The sequence below is a fragment of the Mobula hypostoma genome, chromosome 5 (assembly GCF_963921235.1).
Source record: "Mobula hypostoma chromosome 5, sMobHyp1.1, whole genome shotgun sequence".
In the NCBI taxonomy this organism is placed as follows: domain Eukaryota; kingdom Metazoa; phylum Chordata; class Chondrichthyes; order Myliobatiformes; family Myliobatidae; genus Mobula; species Mobula hypostoma.
This window is the reverse complement of record NC_086101.1, coordinates 150,629,047-150,652,684: the sequence shown is the minus strand read 5'-3', so window position 1 is coordinate 150,652,684 and position 23,638 is coordinate 150,629,047. Positions and strand designations below refer to the sequence as shown.

The 23,638-nt window shown below is 39.2% G+C and overlaps 1 protein-coding gene across 1 annotated transcript in view; it reads left to right on the top strand.

Moving 5' to 3' along the window:
- LOC134347073 (lysine-specific demethylase 4C-like) overlaps window positions 1-22,720 on the top strand; it is a 394,026-nt gene extending 371,306 nt beyond the window's left edge. The window contains exons 21-22 of the mRNA XM_063049177.1: window positions 15,311-15,403; window positions 22,037-22,720. Coding sequence (XP_062905247.1) covers window positions 15,311-15,403; window positions 22,037-22,207 — 264 coding nt within the window. The 3' untranslated portion in view covers window positions 22,208-22,720. The remainder of the gene's footprint in view (window positions 1-15,310; window positions 15,404-22,036) is intronic.
- Window positions 22,721-23,638: the final 918 nt, after the last annotated feature.

Sequence of the window (23,638 nt, the reverse complement as noted above, 5' to 3'; positions counted from 1 at the left end):
AACCAAATGCTAAAGACATGGCAAGGTTGCCACCTGATGTGCCTGAAGGCACGGAAAGGAACAACAAGAGGAATTGAGTCTTCAATGTTCAGCGTGTCCAATTTACTCATAACTTTGTACGTCTAATTAACCCATCATCCAGTCTCCCTTGCTTGAAAGATGGCCAGACTTTCCTTGTAACTTTAGTTCTCCAATCCTCATCAGCAGGTCTCAACAGCATCTTTTCTAATTCTTTCACATTTCCCTGAGATGTAGTGACCAGCATTATACACAGTCCTGTGGTGACCTTAGTTGTTCTCTGTGTGGTTACAGAGTCATGTGGCGCAGTAACAGGCACACAGTGGACTCTCAGATCTCTAATCTCTTCTCACAATCCTTTATTCACTTACAAATTTGGGCCATTTGACTGTCCAACCCTCTTAGTTATGCTGTACCCAATCTGGTATGTCCATCTCCAACTGTCTGTCTGCCTCTATGAAGCACTGAGTGTGGCTCACGGGCTCTGAGATCTCTTCTGGAGCAGCTTCTAACTTAAAGGCAGCCAAGCTTTCTGTCAGGCCAACATATGGTCTGAGAGTATCCTGTAAACACCTTGACAGATGTGGAACCGTAGTTTTTAAGTACCTTCATTAATATGAATTCGGTCCTTGTAATACCTGGGGTTGAGGAACCTCTTTATGTATGCACTTTCAGATATCTGGCAGTGTTTAGCATCCTGCTAGCTAAGGTAAGAATGACAAGTTATTTATTTTTGCTTCCAAAAGAGGCTGGCTCAGATGGGTGGTTGGAGGGATGGTTACAGCACATGCAATTTTGTTCATATTTTAAATTGGCTAAAGTAGTAGGAAACAACCAATTTATTCTCCAGCTGTGTATCTTTGTGAAACTACAAGGAAAATACTAATTTTCAAAAAATGAATCAGATATATTTGTTTGATGTCCCTTCCATATTACAGTCCAAATTCTGAACGTTAGTGTGTTAGAGTACAACTCTGTATCTTGTACTTCATTATTAATCACAAGGAAAATTCTTTGGTATGGCTAACTAACAGGTTATAGGTTTAATATCCTCATATTGTGCCTAATCACTATTTGCTAATGATTTTCCTTTCAAGAACAGTAACCTAAATGGGATAAAGATGTAGGTCTGTTTTAAGTCTGGTAATATATTCAGTAGCTGTGTCATAATCGGTTTCTCTTCTAAATTAAGTGCACAATGCACAAACATCCATTTGACAAAGAGGTGTACAATCTTCAATTAGCCATTTGTTAAGAATTGTATTTACATCAGTTTGTAATAAGATGCAACTTGTACTTCTGAGCGGCGATTTGTGTATTTCTAGATGCAGGGTTCATTGTGATATTACTACAATTGAAGCTTTTGACTGTGCATTGGAGTATTTTGTTTTGCTATGGTACTGCTGAGATGTGGGTTCATTGTTGAGCTCCTGTTGTAAATCGGTGAGTGTGCCAAATGTGAATCTGTTGGAATTTGAGGAAGTCCTTGCTAGATCAAAAGCTAGCATAAAAGAAACCTATGTTACTCCAAAAGTGTTGTCTTGCAATTCTTTCCACTCCTTGTACATTTTTACATACAGACAATGAATGAGTTGTTCTCATACCAATGTAATATACAAAACTTGTTCAAAAGCATCAGTTGAACATCAAAACTATTATCTCACCAATTTGACCTTGATTAGATTTGAATTTACACACTTGTATTATGATGATAGTCTTAGAATATTAGAAATGCTTCAAGCCTGTCATGAGAAATTAGGCAACTGAAGGAAAATATTTGCAAATTGTGGAAATTGAGTCTATCAGAGGTTTATGTTTTAAAGAATAGTTTATATTTTTATTATATCGAATTTAGTAGAATTAATTGTATTTTACTGATCAGAAAACATGTAGAAGCCAGGTTGGAGGTTACTATTGAGCAATCTCAAATTACTTTTAAACAATTTGTTTGTTAAGTTACATTACCAAAGGACTGTCACCTTGAAGAGTACCCGAGCAATGGTTATGTGGAATTTATACTTTAGTTGTTTTAAAAAATTGATTTTCAGGGGTATGCACTATAGTTTGTTCTGTGATATTTGCTAATGGATACATTAGTACATTTGGATTTCAGACAAATTTGGACTTTGCTGACTAGTTTCCTAGTAAAATAATTCAGTCACGTTTATTATCACATATTCTAGCATTGCTGTATTTTAATTTAAGGAATAATTTTGAAATTGATAGCCAAGAAACCTGTAAAAACATGTGCAACACAAAAAAAATCATGTAAGCCAATATCAAAATATAAGGTCAGTGACTCACTTCTGATCAAATTTATTTAAACAAAGGAATATAGTACTTTAAACTGCAGGAAAAATAGTTAATGGTTTTAGTTTGTAAAGACAATAAATATTCTTTTCCAAAATAGAAAATAATTAGCTTCACTAAAATGGAAAATTGTACTTGGAGTCTTGCTTGAAGTCTATATATTAATTCTACTTTTTGACTCATGAAATGACTGGGGGGGCTGCGAGCAGTAAAGAAGAAATATAAATTACAAAAGGCAACTTATCCTTTGTTCCTCCAGAAACTATCAACTTTAATTTGGTTGAATAACCAAAGTGCTTTGAATTAATTTGAATGATGTTAATTTACATAAAAATACAACATCTCTGCCAGATACTACCAAGGTCTACATAATAAATAATGGCTGCAGTATATAAATATTTGCACCATGTTAAAATTAGGCATAATTCTTGTTGTCATCAATATTGGAATTTCTATTAGGTTACGGGGAAGCTAGAAGAATGTTCACAATAACCAGTTATGGCATTTTAATTTTTTTGACTTCAATTAGCATGGTAGTTGCATCCCATGGTTATAAATAGCTTAAATATACAGTGGTATGCAAAAGTTTGGGCACCCCTGATGAAAATTTCTGTTACTGTGAATAGTTAAGTGAGTAGAAGCTGAACTGATCTCCAAAAGTCATAAAGTTAAATATGAAACATTCTTTTCAACTTTTTAAGCAAGATTAGTGTATTATTTTTGTTTTGTACAATTTTGAACAAAAATGAAAAAAGGGAAAGCACCATGCAAAAGTTTGGGCACCCCAGGGGATTTGAGTTCTCAGATAACTTTTACCAAGGTCTCAGGCCTTAATTAGCTTGTTAGGGCTATGGCTTGTTCACAGTCATCGTTAGGAAAGGCCAGGTGATGCAAATTTCAAAGCTTTATAAATACCCTGACTCCTCAAACCTTGTCGCAACAATCACATCCATGGGCTCCTCTAAGCAGCTGCCTAGCACTCTGAAAATTAAAATAAATGATATGCCCACAAAGCAGGAGAAGGGTATAAGAAGATAGCAAAGCATTTTCAGGTAGCTGTTTCCTCAGATCGTAATGTAATTAAAAATGGCAGTTAACAGGAATGGTGAAGGTCAAGTTGAAGTCTGGAAGACCAAGAAGATTTTCCGAAAGAACTGCTCGTAGGATTGCTAGAAAGGCAAATCAAAACCCCCATTTGACTTTAAAAGACCTTCAGGAAGATTTGGCAGACTCTGGAGTGCACTGTTCTACTGTGCAGCGACACCTGCACAAATATGACCTTCGTGAAAGAGTCATCAGAAGAAAACCTTTTCCGTGTCCTCACCACAAAATTCAGTGTCAGAAGTTTGCAAGGGAACACCTAAACAAGCCTGATGCATTTTGGAAACAAGTCCTATGGATTGATGAAGTTAAAATAGAACTTTTTGGCTGCAATGAGCAAAGGTATGTTTGGAGAAAAAACGGTGCAGAATTTCATGAAAAGAACCCCTCTCCAACTGTTAAGCACAGGGGTGGATCGATCATGCTTTGGCTTGTTTTGCAGGCACTGGCACGGGGAACGTTTCACTGGTAAAGGGAAGAATGAATTCAATTAAATAACAGCAAATTCTGGAAGCAAACATCATACCGTCTGTAAAAAAGCTGAAGATGAAAAGAGGATGGCTCCTACAATAGGATAATGAACCTAAACACACCTCGAAATGCACAATGGACTACCTCAAGAGGCGCAAGCTGAAGGTTTTGCCGTGGCCCTCACTGTCCCCCGACCTAAACATCATCGAGAATCTGTGGATAGACCTCAAAAGAGCAGTGCATGCAAGATGGCCCAAGAATCTCACAGAACTAGAAGCCTTTTGCAAGGAAGAATGGGCGAAAACCCCCAAACAAGAATTGAAAGACTCCTACAGAAAGCATTTACAAGCTGTGATACTTGCCAAAGGGGGTGTTACTAAGTACTGACTATGCAGGATGCCCAAACTTTTACTTTGGGCCCTTTTTCCTTTTTGTTATTTTGAAACTGTAAGAAATGGAAATAAAAAAGTAATCTTGCTTAAAGTATTAAAGAAATGTGTCATCTTTAACTTTATGCATTTTGGAAATCAGGTCATCTTTTACTTGCTTAGCTGTTCACAGTAACAGAAATTTTGACCGGGGTGCCCAAACTTTTGCATGCCACTGTATGCATATGCAGATTTATCTTCTCGTCTGTATCATTTGCTCATTTGTTATGTGTTGTGTCATATGCCGTGGGTGATCGTGGTCTTCCCATGATCCTGATAGTTCTTGGCAAATTTTTCTACAGAAGAGGTTTGCCATTGCCTTCTACAGGGAAGTGCCTATACAAGCCAGGTGACACCAGCCATTATCAATACTCTTCAGAGATCTCTGCCTGGCGTCAGTGGTCACATAACCAGGACTTGTGATATGCACCAGCTCTCTTGGCTTCATATGACCATGATCCAGAGGCTAAGCAGGTGCTACACCTTGCCCAAGAGTGACCTGCTGGTTAGTGGAGAGAAGGAGTGCTTTACACCTCCTTTGGTAGAGACGTATCTAATCCCAACATCCAATCTCAGCTGTATACCTGTCCCAGAAACATTATTGCATTTTATTCAGCTGTTTTTCTTACTCAGCTTCAATGACCAGTCTTACTCTTTGCATTTTTTTTGTTCTGATGGAGATAAAGTATGAAATGTAAATAATTAATCCAATGAACAGTGTCACAAAATATCCTCTTTTGATGCCTGTCAGTTGGTAATTTCATGCAATTCCCAAATGTTAGCTACAGCAAAAAGGTTAAAAAGAAATTGCACGTTATGTGTGTGCAGTAGGTACATTGTGATTTCATGCACATTCAAAATGGAGAGGACATTAATCTGCTATCAGATACCTTTTGATTAAACAGGTTCATCAATAGACTGTCCCTCATATGTGCTTCTGTCACCAACAGTCTGGCAAATATAGTTATTTGGCCTTCCATCCTCTAAGGCTTTTCAGGTTGTGGTCTGTATACTGTCAAAAGCCAAGTACTTTTCACTCATCTCACTAATGTACAATGTGTGCAGGTCCCCTAGTGCTTCCTATTTGAAGTTCTCATCCTTTGATGTCTTAGCCTTCCCCTTTATTTGTAATCTTCTTGGTTCTTCTGTTTCCATCTCTGTAGCAGTAGACATTAATCCTTCTCCTGCAACTTTGTTTTACTATTGACTGCTATTCCATCAACCATAGAGACCTCAGATTCTGTTCTCTGCTTGAATTTCTCCACATTCTCTCCATTCTGTTAACCTCTTTGACCAAATTTAGCTTAGTTTACCTAATTAATCCTACTTTGGTTCAACATCCTAATGAAGTCGCAATAGTCATTTCTAAAGGCTAAAGGCATAATAGAAAATTAAAATAATGCAACGTAGTAGATGATTATTTGACATTATGTACCAGTATCAATCCATTTAGTAGATCCATTCCTTTCCCAGATTTTACACAGCTCCTTAAAGTGATAATGAAGTTGCTTTTTGAAAGTTAAAATTAAATCTGCTTTCACAACCCTTTGAGTATTGCACCATAATTTCTGATTGCGTTTTTGCTAATTGTCTTAAATCTGTATCTTTCTTTTATTGATTTTGCTATCACTAAAAATCAGCTTCAAGTTATTCTGTAAGACCTTCTCTGTTTATGACTACAAACCCAACCTCTCTATTGCACCCTTGCCGATAACATGCAACAAAAAGTAAATATAACACTTTAGCTAAGGCTGAATGATTGTTAATGATTACCATAACTTCGCACCTTATGTCATTATTTGACAAAGCCAAAGGTTCCTCAGTTTCTGCCACCTTGAAAGGTTACACCTAAAAATGTAGGTACAGTACATTCCGAGTTTCTCTTTTACACCACCCACAACAATTGTATTACTTACACCAATACCCCAGTGAAGTACAGTAACACACATCAAAGTTGCTGGTGAATGCAGCAGGCCAGGCAGCATCTCTAGGAAGAGGTACAGTTGATGTTTCGGGCCGAGACCCTTCGTCAGGACAGGAAATACAGTATCTATTTTAAGTCAAAAACTTCTATAGTTATACCGTGGAGAGCATTCTGAGAGGTCTGGTATGGAGGGGCTGCTGCACAGGACTGAAGGAAGCTGCAGAAGGTTGTAAATCTGGTCAGCTCCATCTTGGGTACTACCCTACAAAGTACCCAGGATATCTTTGGGAAGTGGCGTCTCAGAAAAGCAGTGTCCATTATTAAGGACGTCCAGCACCCAGGACATGCCCTTTTCTCACTGTTACCATCAGGTAGGAGATACAGAAGCCTGAAGGCACACACTCAGCAATTCAGGAACAGCTTCCTCCCTTTGCCATTCGATTCCTAAATGGACATTGAAACTTTGGACACTACCTCACTTTTTTTAATATACAGTATTTCTGTTTTTGCACATTTTAAAAAATCTATTCAATATACGTAATTGATTCACTTGTTTATTTATTATGTTTTATTTATTATTATTATTATTATTATTGTTGTTTTTCTCTCTGCTAGATTATGTATTGCATTGAACTGCTGCTGCTAAGTAAACAAATTACACTTCACATGCCGGTGATAATAAACCTGATTCTGATTCTGATTATATACTACCCTATTACTAACTTTACTTTATAATCAGACCCAAACTCTTAGCTAAGTAAGATTAGCAAAATTAAGACCATAAAACATATGATGGAACAGAATTAGGCCATTTGGCAAATCAAGTATATTCTGCCATTAGATCATGGCTGATTTATTTTCCCTCTCAACCCTCTTCCCTTGCCTTTTCCCTATAACTGTTGATGACCTTGCTAATCAAGAACCTACCAATCTCCACTTTAAATCTACGCAACAACTTGGTCTCCACTATGACGATTCACCACCCTCTAGCTCAAGGTATTCTTTCCCCCCTGTTCTAAAGGGACATCCTTCTATTCTGAGTTTGTGCCCTCTGGTCCCAAATTCTCCCACAAGTGGAAACATCCTCTCCACATGCACTCAAGTTCTAGTTCAATTTATTTTCATTGAACTGTACCCATGTACACTCAGGCCCCACATAATGCTACCCTGCATAGTGCTAATTCGTTACAATGTGGTTTTTTAATTCTTTATTGACATTTTTTTAAATGAAAAAAATTATTTTAAACAACACTTGAAACTTCTCAAGAGTGGTCACCTTTATAGTAAATATTCAACCAGCAACAAGAGCGCTTCACATACGCTCTGAGCCATTCACAGCTGATCGCGTGTTAGTTTATGCTTAGCCTCCCCCACACATGTAAGTGTTCTTACTCACTCGCCAATTTATTCCATTTTTTTTCACCCATAATGTCTGGAATACAGCTTGCAACTTCCAGTGGAGGTAGTACATCTAAGATGTCTAGGAATAGCATTAGCATAAATGTGAAATTGCACTCTCATGGTGAGAGCCTTAATAACGAAAAGCTTCGAAAATTGGCAGGGCAATGCATCCTCGGTGAATCTGAGGACACGGATGGAGAAGAGGAAACATCAGCAAGAAATCCCAGCACTAGCATCACCGCAATCACACAAATCGTGGACCAGTTCATTGATAATGACCCTGACCGAGACCAAAGCAATAGGACAAAGAGAGGTGTTCTCAACATGATTTCCTGCTACTGAGAACTTCTTCATGAGAGGAAAATTAAGAAAGGGCAGTCAAACCTCAACACCTACTTGAAGAAGAAATTGAAGTTAGAGGGGAACCCACAGCCTGGTCCTTCCTCTAAGATGTAACCACCACCCTCTTCCTTCTGCTGCTGCTCTGATGGGTTGCTGCTCCATTGATGTATGGGTTAGGCCTATCTGTGTACTTGTTATTCTACAAATTACAGTGTATTCATAAAATAATATATCATCTATCTTAGGTTTGATTTTTTTTATCAGGGACACGTCCGTTTATGTAATGTTACAATGACCCCGCATAGCACTGATTTACATAGAGCTCCACCTCCGAGGAGCACATCCTCGCCAAACAAAACATCACTCCTCTGCACTGAAGTACACAACATGGTCTATATAATTCATACATACGACGCATAAAGTAATATGACCACAAATAAATTAACAAATAATAAGGTGCACTTATGACTCAAGTTAGAATGTAACCAGTATAATGGTACTGGTGTTTCAAGTGTGATGAGAGCTGGCTGGTGGCGGGGAGTTCGGTAATCTTACAGCCTGGGAGAAGAAGTTGTTTCCCATCCTAATGGTTCTTGTCTTAATGCTGTGGTATTTTATGCCCAATGATAGGGGGTTTAAAGATATTGTTGGATGGTTGGGAGGGATCATTAACAATACTAAGAACCTTACATATGCAGCACTTCTGAGAAATATCTCTGATGGGTGGAAGAGAGACCCCGATGTTCCTCCCAGTAATCCTCACAACCCTTTGTAGGGGCTTGAAGTCAGATACCTTGCAATTCATGTACCAGATGTTTATGTATCTGATCAGGACACTGTTGATGGTGCTTTTGTTAAAATTAGTTAGAATAGGGGAAGAGGAGCCCCACTGGCTTCACTCTCCTTAGGAAATGGAATTGCTACTGTGCCTTCTTGATGGAGGAGTTGGTGTTGAAGGACCATATGAGATTATCTGTTATGTGCACTTTCAGAAACTTGGTACTCCGAAATCTCTCCATGGAGGAGCCATATATGTGCACTGAGGAGTGGTCTACAATTGTTTCTTTGGTCTTGTTCACGTTGAGACTCAAGTTGTTGTGCTCGCACCATTCTACCAGCTTGATCATTGGATTTGATCTGGAACTGCAGTCAACCGTCAGCAGTGAGCTGAGCACATAGCCCTGGGTACGCCAGTGCTCAGTGAGATGGGGCTAGAGATGTTTCTGCCAGTATGGACTGACTGTTGCATTCCTGTCAAGAAGTCCAAGGTCTAGTTATAGGGAAAGGTGCTGAAACCCAACGAGGACAGTTTACCCACCAGCTTCTGAGGGATTATCATATTCAATGCCAAGCTGAAAAGATTAGTACAATCTAATCCTTTCAATATTTGGTGGTTTTAAATGAGACGCTCCCCCTTATTCTTTTGTCTTTGAATGAGTACGGGCCCAAAGCCATCAAGCATCTCTTCTGTGTTAACCTTTTCATTCTCAGGATAATTTTTGTAATCTTCCTCTGGACCCTTACCAAAGCCAGCACATCCTTTATTAAATTAAAGTCAAATAATTACTGTAATAAGGTAAAGGCAGGACACAGGACTCCAAAATTGTGGTTGATAATATTCACAAAAAACATCCAGCCGACAGTATCTGGAACCATTTTAATTTTGCACTGTGAAGAGCTTCTCATCTTCTTCCTAATTAATCCGTTATATGATGTTTAAATAATGGGCTAGATCATGCTTATTGTGGTTTCATTGATGGCCATTAGTATTCAGCTGTACCCGTACAACAGCTTTGTGGCCTTAAATAGATACGTTGGAGGACTAGGAGCTAATTTCAGATACTGCCATTTATGTCTCTGAATTCTAAAGGTGGAGGCTATTGTCAAAGGATGCTGGGGAGGGCAGCCATTGAATCTTTTTCCTTAGAGATCTGACACTGAATTGGATATTCTAGGATTTCATTTCAGATTATCAGCCTGAAGAATCAAATTTGTATTAATGTGTTAATTAATAATTATTTTAAAAAAATTATTTGCATAAGTTTCACTTGTTTGTGTATCAAGGTTAATTAAAATAAAATCCTTCACTTGCAAAATTCTTGATGGGTTTGGGAAATCAAGAGGAGGCGAGACATGTTTTCCTTGACTGGAAAGTTTAGGACATTGGTAGAAAGTACAGGGTAGGCCATTAAAGATTAATGTGAGAAGAAATTTCTTCATGCTGAGGATGCTCATGCTTTGAAATACTCTAGTCCAGACATCTGTGGAAGCTCAATATATGTTTGTTCAAAGCAGAGAAAGATAGATTTCTGGAAAATGGCAATAAGGGGGAAGATAGCCATCGTCGTGATGAATGGTCAATGAAGCTCCAAGATAGTTTTCCCTACTGCTGCTGCTATTTCCTGTTTATATTCACAGATTGTAAGGTAAAACAATTTTGGCTGAAGCTTCAGCAGTATGCCACCTGAAGCCTACTTGTTCATGAGGCCCTTGCTTTGAATTAACCAACTGCTTCCTGGGTATGGAGGGTCACTGAGACAGGCACTCTCCATGTGGCCCCGGTGAGTGTGAATGTGTGGGAACCATGAGTGTTAAGCTGGATTCAGCACAAATTACAGGACCATGATTATGACATTTATCACCTGCTTCTACATATTGGGATTTAATTAATGGAAACGTTTATCCCCAGGTTTGAAAATAATGGAGCCCAGAATTCAATTAAAGGAAAAAGGAGGAGAAATACATATATGCTGAACATCTGGAAAGTAATTTATCTTAATGAAAGGTCCTAGAGCTTGCAACAGTAGCACTATTTCCCTCCATAGTTGCTGACCTGAATATTTTTCAATTTCTGTTATTTTATCTGGCGCCGTGCAAATATCCATATCAAATGTTTGGTTTTGTTTGGAGGCAGTACATTCAATAACAAACTTTGAGAAATGTACCCGTGGAACTATAAATACTTGAGAAATTCATGTAAGAATTTTTAATATGGATTATTTTCAATTTGGAATGTATCTTTGTTATATTGATTCTGCCCAGAAATAGAAAGTAAGCCAAAATGAGAATGGTATTGTCATATTTGTCTCAGTCCACATTTAATATAACATGAAATTTGAGCTGTTACTGATTTTGTTGGGAGGAGAATGCAGAATCAAGGAGTGAAAGTCCCAGCACCATATATCTTGTGTATTGCATTAATGACCAGAGAAATGAACAATGGGGTTGATCTACTAATCATGAACAAAGCGGATGAGCTTAGAACGTGGATCAGTACTTGGAGCTATGATGTACTTGGCCAATACAGAGACTTGGATGGCTCAAGGGCAGGAATGGTTACTTAGAGTGCCAGGCTTTAGATGTTTCAGGACAGGAGGGAGGCAAAAGAGGTGGGGGCATGGCACTGTTAATCAGAGATAGTGGCACGACTGCAGAAAAGGAGGAAGTCATGGAGGGATTGTCTACTGAGAGTGGGTGGAAGTTAGGAACAGGAAGGAGTCAATAACTCTACTGAGTGTTTTTTATAGACTTCCCAATAGTAACAGGGACATTGAGGAGCAAATCGATAGATTCTGGAAAGGTGTAATATTAACAGGGTCTTCATAGTGGGAGATTTTAATTGCCCAACTATTGATTGGCACCTTCCTAGAGCAAGGGGTTTAGATGGAGTGGAGTTTGTTAGGTATGTTCAGGAAGGTTTCTGGGACCGGACAAGATATACCCCAGGCTGCTGTGGGAGGCAAGGGAGCAGATTGCTGATCCTCTGGCAATGATCTTTGCATCATCAATGCAAAGGTTCTGGGAGAGGTTCCGAAGGGTTACAGATGTTGTTCCCTTATTCAAGAAAGGGAGTAGAGAGAGCCCAGGAAATTATAGACCAGTGAGTCTTATTTCAATGGTTGGTAAGTTGATGGAGAAAATCCTGAGAGGCAGGATTTATGAACATCTGGAGAGGCATAATATGATTAGGAATAGTCAGTATGGCTTTGTTAAAGGCAGATCATGCTTTACGAGCCTGATTGAATTTTTTGAGGATGTGACTGAACACATTGCTGAAGATAGAGCCGTAGATGTAGTGTGTATGGATTTCAGCAAGGCATTTGATAAGGTACCCCATCAAGGCTTATTGAGAAAGTAAGGAGGCATGGGATCCAAGGAGATATTGCTTTGTGAATCCAGAACTGGCTTGCCCACAGAAGGCCAAAGAGCAGTTGTAGATGGGTCATATTCTGCATGGAGGTTGGTGACCAGTGATGTGCCTCAGGGATCTGTTCTGGGACCCCTTCTCTTTGTGATTTTTATAAATGACCTGGCTGAAGAAATGGAGGGATGGGTTAGTAAATTTACTGATGACACAAAGGTTGGGGGCATTGTGAATAGTATGGAGAGCTGTCAGAGGTTACAACGGGACATCGATAGGATGCAAAAGTGGGCTGAGAAGTGGCAGATGGCGTTCAACCCAGATAAGTGTAAGGTGATTCATTTTGATAGGTCAAATATGATGGTAGAATGTGGTATTAATGGTAAGACTCTTGGCAGTGTGGAGGATCAGAGGGATCTTGGGGTCTGAGTCCATAGGATATTCAAAGCTGCTGTGCAAGTTGTCTGTGTGGTTAAGAAGGCATGTGGTGCATTGGCCTTCATCAGCCGTGGGATTGAGCTTAAGAGCCGAGAGGTAATGTTACTGCTTTATAGGACCCTGGTCAGAACCCACTTGGAATTCTGTGCTCAGTTCTGGTCACCTCACTACAGGTAGGATGTGGAAACTACAGAAAGTGTGCAGAAAAGATTTGCAAGGATGTTCCCTGGGTTGGGGAGCATGCCCTATGATAATAGGTTGAGTGAACTTGGCCTTTTCTCCTTGGAGCGACAGAGGATGAGAGGTGACCTGATAGAGGTATATAAGATGATGAGAGGCATTGATTGTGTGGATAGTCAGAGGCTTGTTCCCAGGGCTGAAATGGATAAAATGGGAGGGCACAGTTTTGAGGTGCTTGGAAGTAGGTACAGAGGAGATGTCAGGGGTAAGTTTTTTTACACAGAGAGTTATGAGTGCATGGAATAGGCTGCTGGCGACGGTGGTGGAGGCGGATACAATAGGGTGTTTTAAGAGACTCCTGGATAGGTTCATGGAGCGTAGAAAAATAGAGGGCTATGGGTAACCCGAGGTAATTTCTAAAATAAGTACATGTTAGGCATGGCATTGTGGGCGGAAGGGCCTAAATTGTGCTGTAGGTTTTCTAATTGGTTCTCTCATCTTTACAAAGCCAAAACAGACCTATTAAACATAAAGGTATTAGAAATTGTTAATTAGATTGGTATCCACTTTGATTATTGGCACTAGATCCATCATGGTATCCTCTTATTCTGTTTGGTACCTAAATAGATTATTTATGAACAATTTTTTTGGGTATGTGATGCTGTTTCATGTTGGGTATGTGATATTGTTTCACTTGTTAGGGATAGTCAACATGACGTTGTCAGGTGCAGGTCATGGCTCACTATCGTGATCAAGTTTTTGAAGGGGTAACAGTGATGATGAGGATAGGGGACAAGTAAAGCATTTGATGAGGTCAATTATGATAGGCTTACCTGAAAGATTAAGACACATGGTGACTTAGTAGGTTGGATTCAGAATTGGTTTGGAAGCGGACAGAGGGTAGTGGTGGAGGGGCCTTTGCCAGCTGGGAGGTATGAATGCTCGTATCCTCTGAGGATCAGTGCTGGGATCTCTGTTGTCTGTATTACAAATATATATACATTTAAGCGGTGGATGAAAATGTAGATGTGCTGATTATTATGTTTGTAGTGCAAAAGTTGGTGCAAGTTGTGAGGCAGCAAGGTATAAATCAGTTGGAAAATTGAGAGAGAGACAGAGTTTAAAATAGACAAGCGTGGAGTGGTACAGTTTGAGAGGTCAAATACAAGAGGAAAGCAAAAGGCAGAACTGATGTACAAAGAGATGCAAGGCTGTATGTAGCTCCCTGAAAATGACTACACAAGTAGATAGTGCAGCAAAGTAGATGTACAGCGTGCTTGCCTTTATTGGTCAGGGCACTGAGTATAAAAGTTGGGAAGACATGTTGCAGCTGTATAAAACTTTGGTTAGCCACATTTAAAATAATTTCTGCAGTTCTGTCGCTGTATTACAGGAAAGATGTGGAGGCTTTGAAGAACATGCAGAAGAGGTTTACTAGGATGTTGCCTTGATTTGAGTCTGTTTGGTATAAGGAGAGGTTGGACAAACTTCAGAATGTTTTCACTGTTCATTGGAGTGTAGGAGGCTGAGAAGAACAGATAGGGTGGGTGGTCGGAGTCTTTTTCCCAGTATGAACGGATTTAAGGTGGTGGGTGGTGATTTTTAAAGGAGATTTGCAAGGCAAGTTTTCTTTTTACAGAGAGGTGCCTGGAATGTAGTAGAAACAGATCTAATAGCAACATCTAAGAAGCACTTGGACAGACTAATGAACAGGCAGACAATAGGTCGGTGCATACTTGGTTGGCTGAACAGCCATTTCCTATGCTGTACCAGATATCCCACCCTGCAAAAACTCATTTCAGGGAGGTAGCACCATCAATTTGCGGGAGACTTCCGGGAGAGGTGGGATGTCTGCAATAGAGTAGCTCCTTAGCAGCTGGCCAGCTAGTTTAAATAACATTAGCTATGCTAATGAATGAATGACACCTGTTAAACTTACCTCAACACGTCTTTTACAGTCTTAACCCACCATGGGCAATAGAAAAGTCACTGTTGCAAACAGTGCAGCGAGGAACACTCATTATTTTGACTCCCTATTAGGCAGGGGTACACTTTAGTGTTGTCTGGGGTGATGTATGTTTTATATTTTTTTGGAACACTCTGCCATGGCGCGCTCTCACTCGCGCTGTTCCTCTCTCGCGCGCTCTCGCTTGCTTTCTCTCGTGTGCGCGCTCTCAAGTGCTCTCGCTTGCTTTCTCACTCGTGCGCTCTTGCTTTCTCTCTCGCGCGCGCGCACTCTCCCTCATGGTTGTTCTTGCGCTCTCTCTTGCTTTCTCTTGCTTGCTCTCAAAAAAATTGATTTCCGTGATATTGTATATAATTTGCGGGCATCAGGGAGCCACTATTAATATGCGGGAGACTCCCGGAACTACCGGGAGAGGTGGGATGTTTGCTGTACAGTTCTATTGTTCTAGTTATGAATGCTATTTAAAGAGTTAGTTCTGTTTTGAAAATTCTATATTGTGAGTACAGAATAGGACTACAATGTAGTACGTCAAGGAACATTATTAGATTGATATCATCAATTTAATAGGCGTTCTAAAATTGTACTTATAGGTTGAGTTTGAAGATGGCTCCCAGCTTGTTGTGAAACGCGATGATGTGTACACATTAAATGAAGAACTGCCGAAACGGGTTAAGTCACGACTAGTAAGTAAATTCTCCTGAAATTTTCTTCTGTGTACTATAATTTACAAAGTAACTGTGTATGAGGCAAAGTATTTGCCCTAACCCAACATATTGATCAAGAACCATTCAGTGCGATGAAAGCTGAGTTATCTAACACTTGACAAACTAGCATGCACTAAACAACAAGCAGCTCAGGACTGGATGCGGGCTGAGATATTTCCTCCCACTGTTATATCCAATTATTTCATATGTTTTTTTCTTTAAGACTACTGAACAAAGTCTATTAATGTCAATTCTCATTTTAACATTTACTGACCTGAATTTGTGTTTAAGACGATAAGCATAGGAGCAGAATTAGGCTATTCAGCCTGTCCATTCCATCATGGCTGATTTATTATCCCTCTCAACCACATTCTCCTGCCTTCTCCCCATAACTTGAGAAGGCCCAGTAATCAAAATCCCCTATCTACCTCCACTTTAAATATGCCCAATGACTTGGCCTTCACAACCGTCTGTGGCAATGAATTCCACAGATTTACCACACTCTGTGGCTAAAGAACATACTCCTCATCTCTGTTCTACAGGGTCATCCCTCTGTTTTAAAGCTGTGTACTTTGGTCCACTAAAGGAAACATCCTCTTCACATCCACTCTTATCTAGGCCAATGTATATTTGATAGGTTTCAAAGAGCTCTTTCCTTCATTCTTCTAAGCTCCAGTGGGTGCAGGCCCAGAACCATCAAATGCTCCTTATACATTAATCCTTTTATTCCTGGAATCATTCTCATGAACCTCCATTGGACCCTCTCCAATGCCAGCACATCTTTTTTTTAGATAAGGGGCTCAAAACTGCTCACAATTCCCCAAGTGTGATCTGACCAATGCCTTATAAAGCCTCAGCATGACATCCTTGCTTTCATATTCTAATCTTCTTGAAATGAATGTTAACATTGCATTTGCCTTCCTTACCATCGACTCAGTCTGTGAGTTAACCTTTAAAGAATCCTACATGGGGATTCTCAGTCCCTTTGCACCTCTGATTTCTGTATGTATTTTCTCCCTGTTTAGTAAATAGTCTATGCCTTTATTCCTTCTACTGAAGTGCATGGCCGTACACTTCCTTACACTATATTTCATCTGCCTCCTCTTTGCCTATTATCCTAATCTGACTAAGTCCTTCTGCAGACTCCTTACTTCCTCAAACATTACGTGACCCTCCACCTATCTTCATATCGTCCTCAACTTGGTCACAATACCACAAATTTCGTCATCCTAATCATTGACATCTAACGTGAAAAGAAGCAGCCCCAACACCATATATAGTCATGGTTGCCCTTGATTATTCAGTACAGCATTAAATCCCATGGGCTTCAAAGTATCAAGACTAAAGGTGAGATGTCATACAGCACAGAAGCAAGCCTTTTGGCCCACTATTTCCATGCTGACCATATACAGATTCATTTATACTAACCTCATTTTATCCTTCCCACTTTGCTCCAATATTTTTGGGTGTCATCAGAGCAATTTGCAAGCAGAAAACTGCAGAGCCAGAACGATAGTGAAGAGGGAGAATAAATATGACTGGAAGCTAAGTTCATACTTAGAGAAAAAAATGGAAGTGTTCGGCACCGCGTCTGCATTTGGTTTTCCAGTGTGGAATGGATCACGTTGAGAGAATCAAATGAAATATACTAAAATGGGAACAGCTCAAATAAACTTCTCATGGAAGGGCTGCTTAGATTCCTGAGAAGTGAGAAGGGAAGAAATGAAAGCAAAATGTTGCGAACGTTGTGGTTGTATGGGAAGGGCAGTGATTGTTAGAGAAGGGGGAATGGACCACAGACTTATGGTGGGATGGTGCCTTCAGAGTCTGAAGTGGAAAGGTAAACTTATCTGGTGGTGGATGGTTAGAACATGGTCTAATCCTGCTCTGGCTAGGGGGACGGGGGTTAAGAGCAGAAATACAGGAACTAGAGAAGATGTGATAGAGCTGTCAGCTCTGCTGGAGGAGAAGTCACAGTTATGTGGCTACATTTTAAATGTGTCTTCATCGGAGAAAATAATATGGATAGGAGGGACTTAAGAGAATGGCACTGAATCCATCAAGGAAACAGAGTGGGAGATGTGGTGCCAATGAGAACTAACCTGTCCCAGGAGATGGACTGGGAAACACACTGGTGCAGCTACTTGAACTGCTGCCTCACAGCACCAGAGACGCAGGTTCATCCTGACCTCAGGTGCTAACTAGGTGGAATTTCTATGTTCACCTTGTGGGTTTCCTCTGGGTGTTCCCGTTTACTCTCACATCCTAAGATGTGGGTTAATTGGTCATTTTAAATTGCCCCTAGTGTGTAGGTGAGTGGTGAAATCTGGGGGTAGTTAGTGAGAATATGGGAAGTATAAAGAAAATGGCATGAATGTGTCATGGATTGTCAAACTGGATTGTTTCTGTTCTGTGACTATCTGAAGTTGAGGGCAGGGTGAAAGTTGGCTGAAGAGATCATGGTATTGACAGTGATAATGAAACCACACCAATGTTTCAGTGTATTGAAAATAGAAATAAGGGAGGAGATGTGAATAGGTGCCTTAAACGTGAGTTTTTGATAAATATTTTGAATGAGCAAATATAAAAGGATGTAAAATTAGTGACAACATTTGGCAAGTTTGTAAACGAGAGAGAAGAACGCTTAAGTCACCCATTGCTCTTGGAACCTGCCTATCTTTTTTTTTTGTCTATGATCCTCCATTGCTGAATTTTGAAATGTTCCCAACTCTCAACATCACTAGGCTTTTGAGCACCATTACATCTTTTCGTTTGACCCTTCTCCTTTACCATGGCTGGATCGCTTTTCTTACTTTCTTTTAGTTGTAATATATGTATTAAATGTTGGCTACTCTTGCTTGCTCATGTGCCTTTTATTGTAGTCTACCTGCCTATTTTTGTTTTAATCCTATCTGGGGCTCATTCCCGAAACACTTTATTTTGTGTATCAGTGACTACATTCGTACTACTTCATGCACTCGTACAGAGTTTAACATTTTGATAGCATTTTCTAGCAATTTCTCGCCTCTATTGTGGTCAATCTCTGATTCTTCCTTCCCTCTCTGGATCCCTCCATAAATATCCATTACAGGCGCAGGGTCTCCACAGTTTTCTTTACCAACCTGTCTCCATTCCATTCTTCCAGTTAATCAACCTCCACAGTATTTGCTTCAGTGGTAAACCTTCTTTACCAGTACCTCTGTAACATCCTCCACCTGTCACAGGGCCCTTAAATACACTTTATCCCTTTTCTGCGCTTCTGAACAGAGTTCCCCTTGACCTCACTTTCCTTTCTACTAGCTTCTGCATTCAAAGGATCATCCTTCACAAAATTCCAGCACCAGAGATCTTCCCCTCCCATTTTAGCATTTCAAAGGAACTTTTCTTTTTGTGACTCCCTCTCCCTGGTCTATCTTTCTGTTGAACCAACCAATCCTTGTCTACTGGCACTTGCAACAACTATCCATTCACCTCTCCAACTGTCAGGGATTCAGGCAATCTTTACAAATAGAGAAGCATTTCACAAAAATTTATTGTAATATAATGTGTTACATTAGGTGTACACAGTGTGCTCACCTATACATTGAGGAGTCCAAAGAAAGGGTGTCAGTGGTTACGGGGAGAAGGCAGGAGAATGGGGTTGAGAGAGATAATAAATCAGCCATGATCGAATGGTGGAGCAGAATTGATGGCCTGAATGGCCTAATTCTGCTACTCTGTCTTATGGTTTAAATGCAGATTGAGTGTTCATTTTTTGGAGCCACCTGTATTTAGTCTGCAGAAGTGATCCTGAGCTTCTTGCTGTCTGACATTTTGAATTTTCCATCCTACTTCACTGCAACCTTCCTGTACTATTACAATGAGACCAAACAGCTCATTTTCTACCTGGACAATTTGCAGGCTTCTAGATTCAATATCCACTGTTGAGTAACTTTCTTTTTCTTACAAGTATAAGAATTGGTCATTTCTGCTGCAAATCATCCTCTGCAATTTTTCCCTCAGTTTTTCTCTCTGATGGTATCGCCGACCTTCTAGACTCATCTCACTGCCCTGCTATAGACAAAGCAATGTTCTCAATCTTCAACTGCCCCCATTAACCCATTAGACCTGACTTCACCGTATGACAGAAGTTTCCTTTTCTTATCCATTCCCTCTTCCACCCTCTTGGAATATTATTATCAGCCATGTTTTTCCCATTTCTAAAACACACCAGTATAACTATGTTCTTTCTGATGACAGTCATAATTTTAGTATATCTTTTGGTGCACTGTGTATGCACTTGATAAGTACACATTTCTATATTCAAAGTTCAAAGTATATTGATTATCAAAGTACATAATTGTTTATTTATTGCGATACTTTGTGGAGTAGCCCTTCAAGCTGTGCTGCCCAGTAACCCCTGATTTAACCCTAGCCTAATCACGGGACAATTAACAATGACCAACGAATCTACTAACCAGTACATCTTTGGACATTGGGGAAAACATACAAACTCCTTATAGACAGTGGTGAGAATTGAACCCGGGTTGCTGGTATTGTAAAGCATCATGCTAGTCACTATGCTACTGTGCACCCACCACAGTTGTATATGTCACCACATATAACCCTGAGATTCATTTTTTGTAGGCATTCACAGTAAATACAAAGGAATACCATAAAATCAATGAAAAACTGCACATAACGAGATGGAAAAACAACCAATGTGCAAAAAACAACAAACTGTACAAATACAAAATAAAACCAAAATAATAATAATAAATAAATGAGCAATATTATCAAGGACTTGAGATGAAGAGTCCTTAAAAGTGAGTCAATAGTTTTTGAGAACAGTTCATTGCTGGGGTGGGTGAAGTTATCCCCTCTGGTCCAGGAGCTTGATGGTTGAGGGGTAGTAACTGTTCCTGAACCTGGTGGTGTGGGTCATGAGGTTGAATAGGTTAGGACTTTATTCCCTAGAATGTAGAAGAATGGAGGAGACCTGTATCCCTCCTCTTACTGCATTTTCCGAGTCTGTCTGACAGCATCTTAAATGCCATCTTCATAAGTACTTCCACCAGGCTCTCCGGCACCTACCACTCTCTGTATTAAAAAAAATGTATAAATATACCCCATAGTTTCCTTTAAACCTTCCCACTTTCACCTCAATTGCATGCCCTCTACACCGTCCAGAACTCACATCAATTTTTTGTGGTATCTGCAACCTTACTGACCTACTAGTTTATATTTTCATCCTGCTCATTTGTGTACATCACAAACAAAAGAGGCCCAACACTGATCCCTGTAGAACTCTTATCATGGATCTCTATTTATTACCACTTGTGCCATTATTTCACCTCCACTGCAGTGAATGAGCATACATTTAGAAAATGAATCATTTGTCCTTTTAATATTTTATCCTGCCCTAACTCTGATTGGCGGTGCATAATGATGTTATACACTACTCTCTCCTGACTAGTTATTACTTTTGTTGCAACCACTGAGATATCAACTTGTCCTTTATTTTAACTTTGTGAATTTTCACTTACAAGAACCCTCTCTCACAAGTTGTCTATCCTCAGTATATGAAGTTTAAAGTCCATGCAGTATCATGTAAATAAGGAATAACAGATCTTTGGGAACAAAAATCCATCTAGTAAAAGAAAATTCCTTTAACACCTACCTTAAATGATAAACGTGCCCACCTTAAAAAGATATTTGAACATAACCTTTACACATGTAAGAAAATGTGTTTTGTCTTGAGGCAAAATTGTCACTGACTTGATTGGCAAATGAAATTGAGGAACAGTTAAGATAAAGAGAGCTGACTGCATAATGTAAAATGTATTCCTGTTTCATTTGTTGCTGTTCTATGGACATAGCTGGACTGAGCTTTCAAGTAATGCTAGAGTGAAGCACTTGTGATGGTTAAGTGAGCAGGAAGCTCACTTTATTTATTAAATAAATAAATAAAGGAAGGAAGGAAGTAAATCTCACTCAATTGTTCTTCAATCCAGATATCAAAAAGGATCTGGCTTCTAATGTTCAGCACAACTATATTCATAATCACTAATTGAGTGACAAGAAGGGCTGTTATGTGACTTTTAATTCTGTGACTGAAATTCAACCACTTACTTCAGCTTTGTGTCATCCATGTGATCATTATCTTTAATAATATTACTTAGTGCCTAATAGTTGTTTATTAAATGCTCAGTCAGAAATTGAATGATTTGAAGAAACTATTGGTCGGTGTTCACTCCCCAAACAATACTTCACTGCATATAACACCAATAACCACTCTCTGTTTTGCTCTCTTATGGGCAGCAGAGGAGCATAGTGGTTAGTATTCTGCAATTACAGCACCACATTAGGTTCAACTCCATTGCTGTCTGTCTGTCTATATCATCTCCATTAACACCTGCCTTTCCTCCTGGTGCTCAAGTTTCCTCCACATTCCAAAGACTTATGGGTTGGTAGGTTAATTTGGCGGCATGGGCTCATTGGGCTGGAAGGGCCTGTTACCATGCTGTATCGCTAAATAAATAAATAGTAATACTCTGTCTCCCTCAAAACACCTCTTTGGGGGACACAGTGCTCTAATATTTACATTTCCTAAAATGTACCTCTGTTTGTCAGTCTTCAGCTTCAGACATGCGTTATGAAGCAACGTTTTCCACTGAGAACATTCAGGCAAAGAAGCGACTGCGTGTCCTGAATTACAAATTCATGAATGAGTACGTGGATGATCCTGGTTACCGCACGTTCTTGGGAAATTTCTTCCAAACTCATTGCCGCCAAGGACAATAAAGTCAAGCTGACAACCAAAAAAGAAAAACCATTTTGATCAATAAGTCAAAATAAATCTCCAACATGCTCGGGTTACAGTCACGTAAACTCAGTTTGTTTAAAAGAATAAGGGAATCCATAAACTCCTCTTGCCACCGTCATTGAAGATTAAAGGAATAAAGAAATATCTGGATATTGTTTCTTGGAACAAGGACTTTTTTTGGTGTGAATGAATAATTTTTCAAGTGTCTCAGCAACAAGCTCCAATTTGGAGTCTTTAAAACAATAAAAACATTCATAAGAGAATTAAAAATATTTTTATATGACTGCTATAGTTTTGGATAGCACTTATTTTGCTTGATTTTAGCCTTGTAATTTTTGAGACTGCTACAGAATTGCTGTTATTTGGCTCTTTTGCTTTTATTCACTAGATTTAGCAAAAGAGAAAGAAATGATCTATTGCTACCTAGATTTTTATATATTTAATAAAAGCTAGATAAGTGACAGATAGTTCGCAAACAAGTACCTGTTACATTATTTGGTACTCTTATCAGTTATATATATATATATATATATATATATATATATATATATAAAATCATTTCCAAATTGTAAAGGACACTTTTCTATTCTGTAAAATAAGGGTCCTATAACATTAAGCCTTGCCTTACTTAATCCTTTGTCTTTAGTTTTTTAGTCAGCAAACTAATGGAAAAATACAAGGTTATCCTTCCTAAGGGAACAGGTTTATACTTAGGGGCTTAATTGTAGCAACAATATATGAGGTTTAAATCATTTTAAGTGCTCTCTTAAAAACAGGAACTCATTGCTCTTGTATTATAGCTGTTTGGTGTTATTGTTATTTTATGGTTATTTAATGTAACTTCCCTTTTTAAAAACCCTAAAGTTTATGAATGGGCAGCATTGAATAAAACCATCAGCACAGAATCATCTTCTGGTCTTTTGAATTTATTAGGTTGGATACATATTTTATCCTTTGCATGAATTGCATGAAATAGCTATTCATCCATGACCATATTTAAAGCTTTTGCCAGGAAAGTCTGTGCTGCTTTCCATATCTTGTAGCATGTCACATCAATTCTTCTCATAACCCACATGAACCCTTCAGGGATCCAAACTGATTCCAGCCTGCTTCGTAGTATTTTGCACAGCATCTCCCAAAAGTAAATCTTATTTTCAACTGAATTCAAGTCTACTTACCCAGCATTCTACAAAGCAGCAAACAATAGCCTCTTTATAGATTGTAACAAACTCTCCTCTTACCAATATGAAATGTGCCTACCTTTTACAAAAAAAAACACTTGTCAGAAATGGAGGAAGACTGGCCAAAAATTAAATTTTTAATAATGTCTTGTATTATATGATCTGTAAATTCTCATAAGGATAAGTACATTAGGGCTGTACAGTACATGGTACCGGAAAATCTGTTGC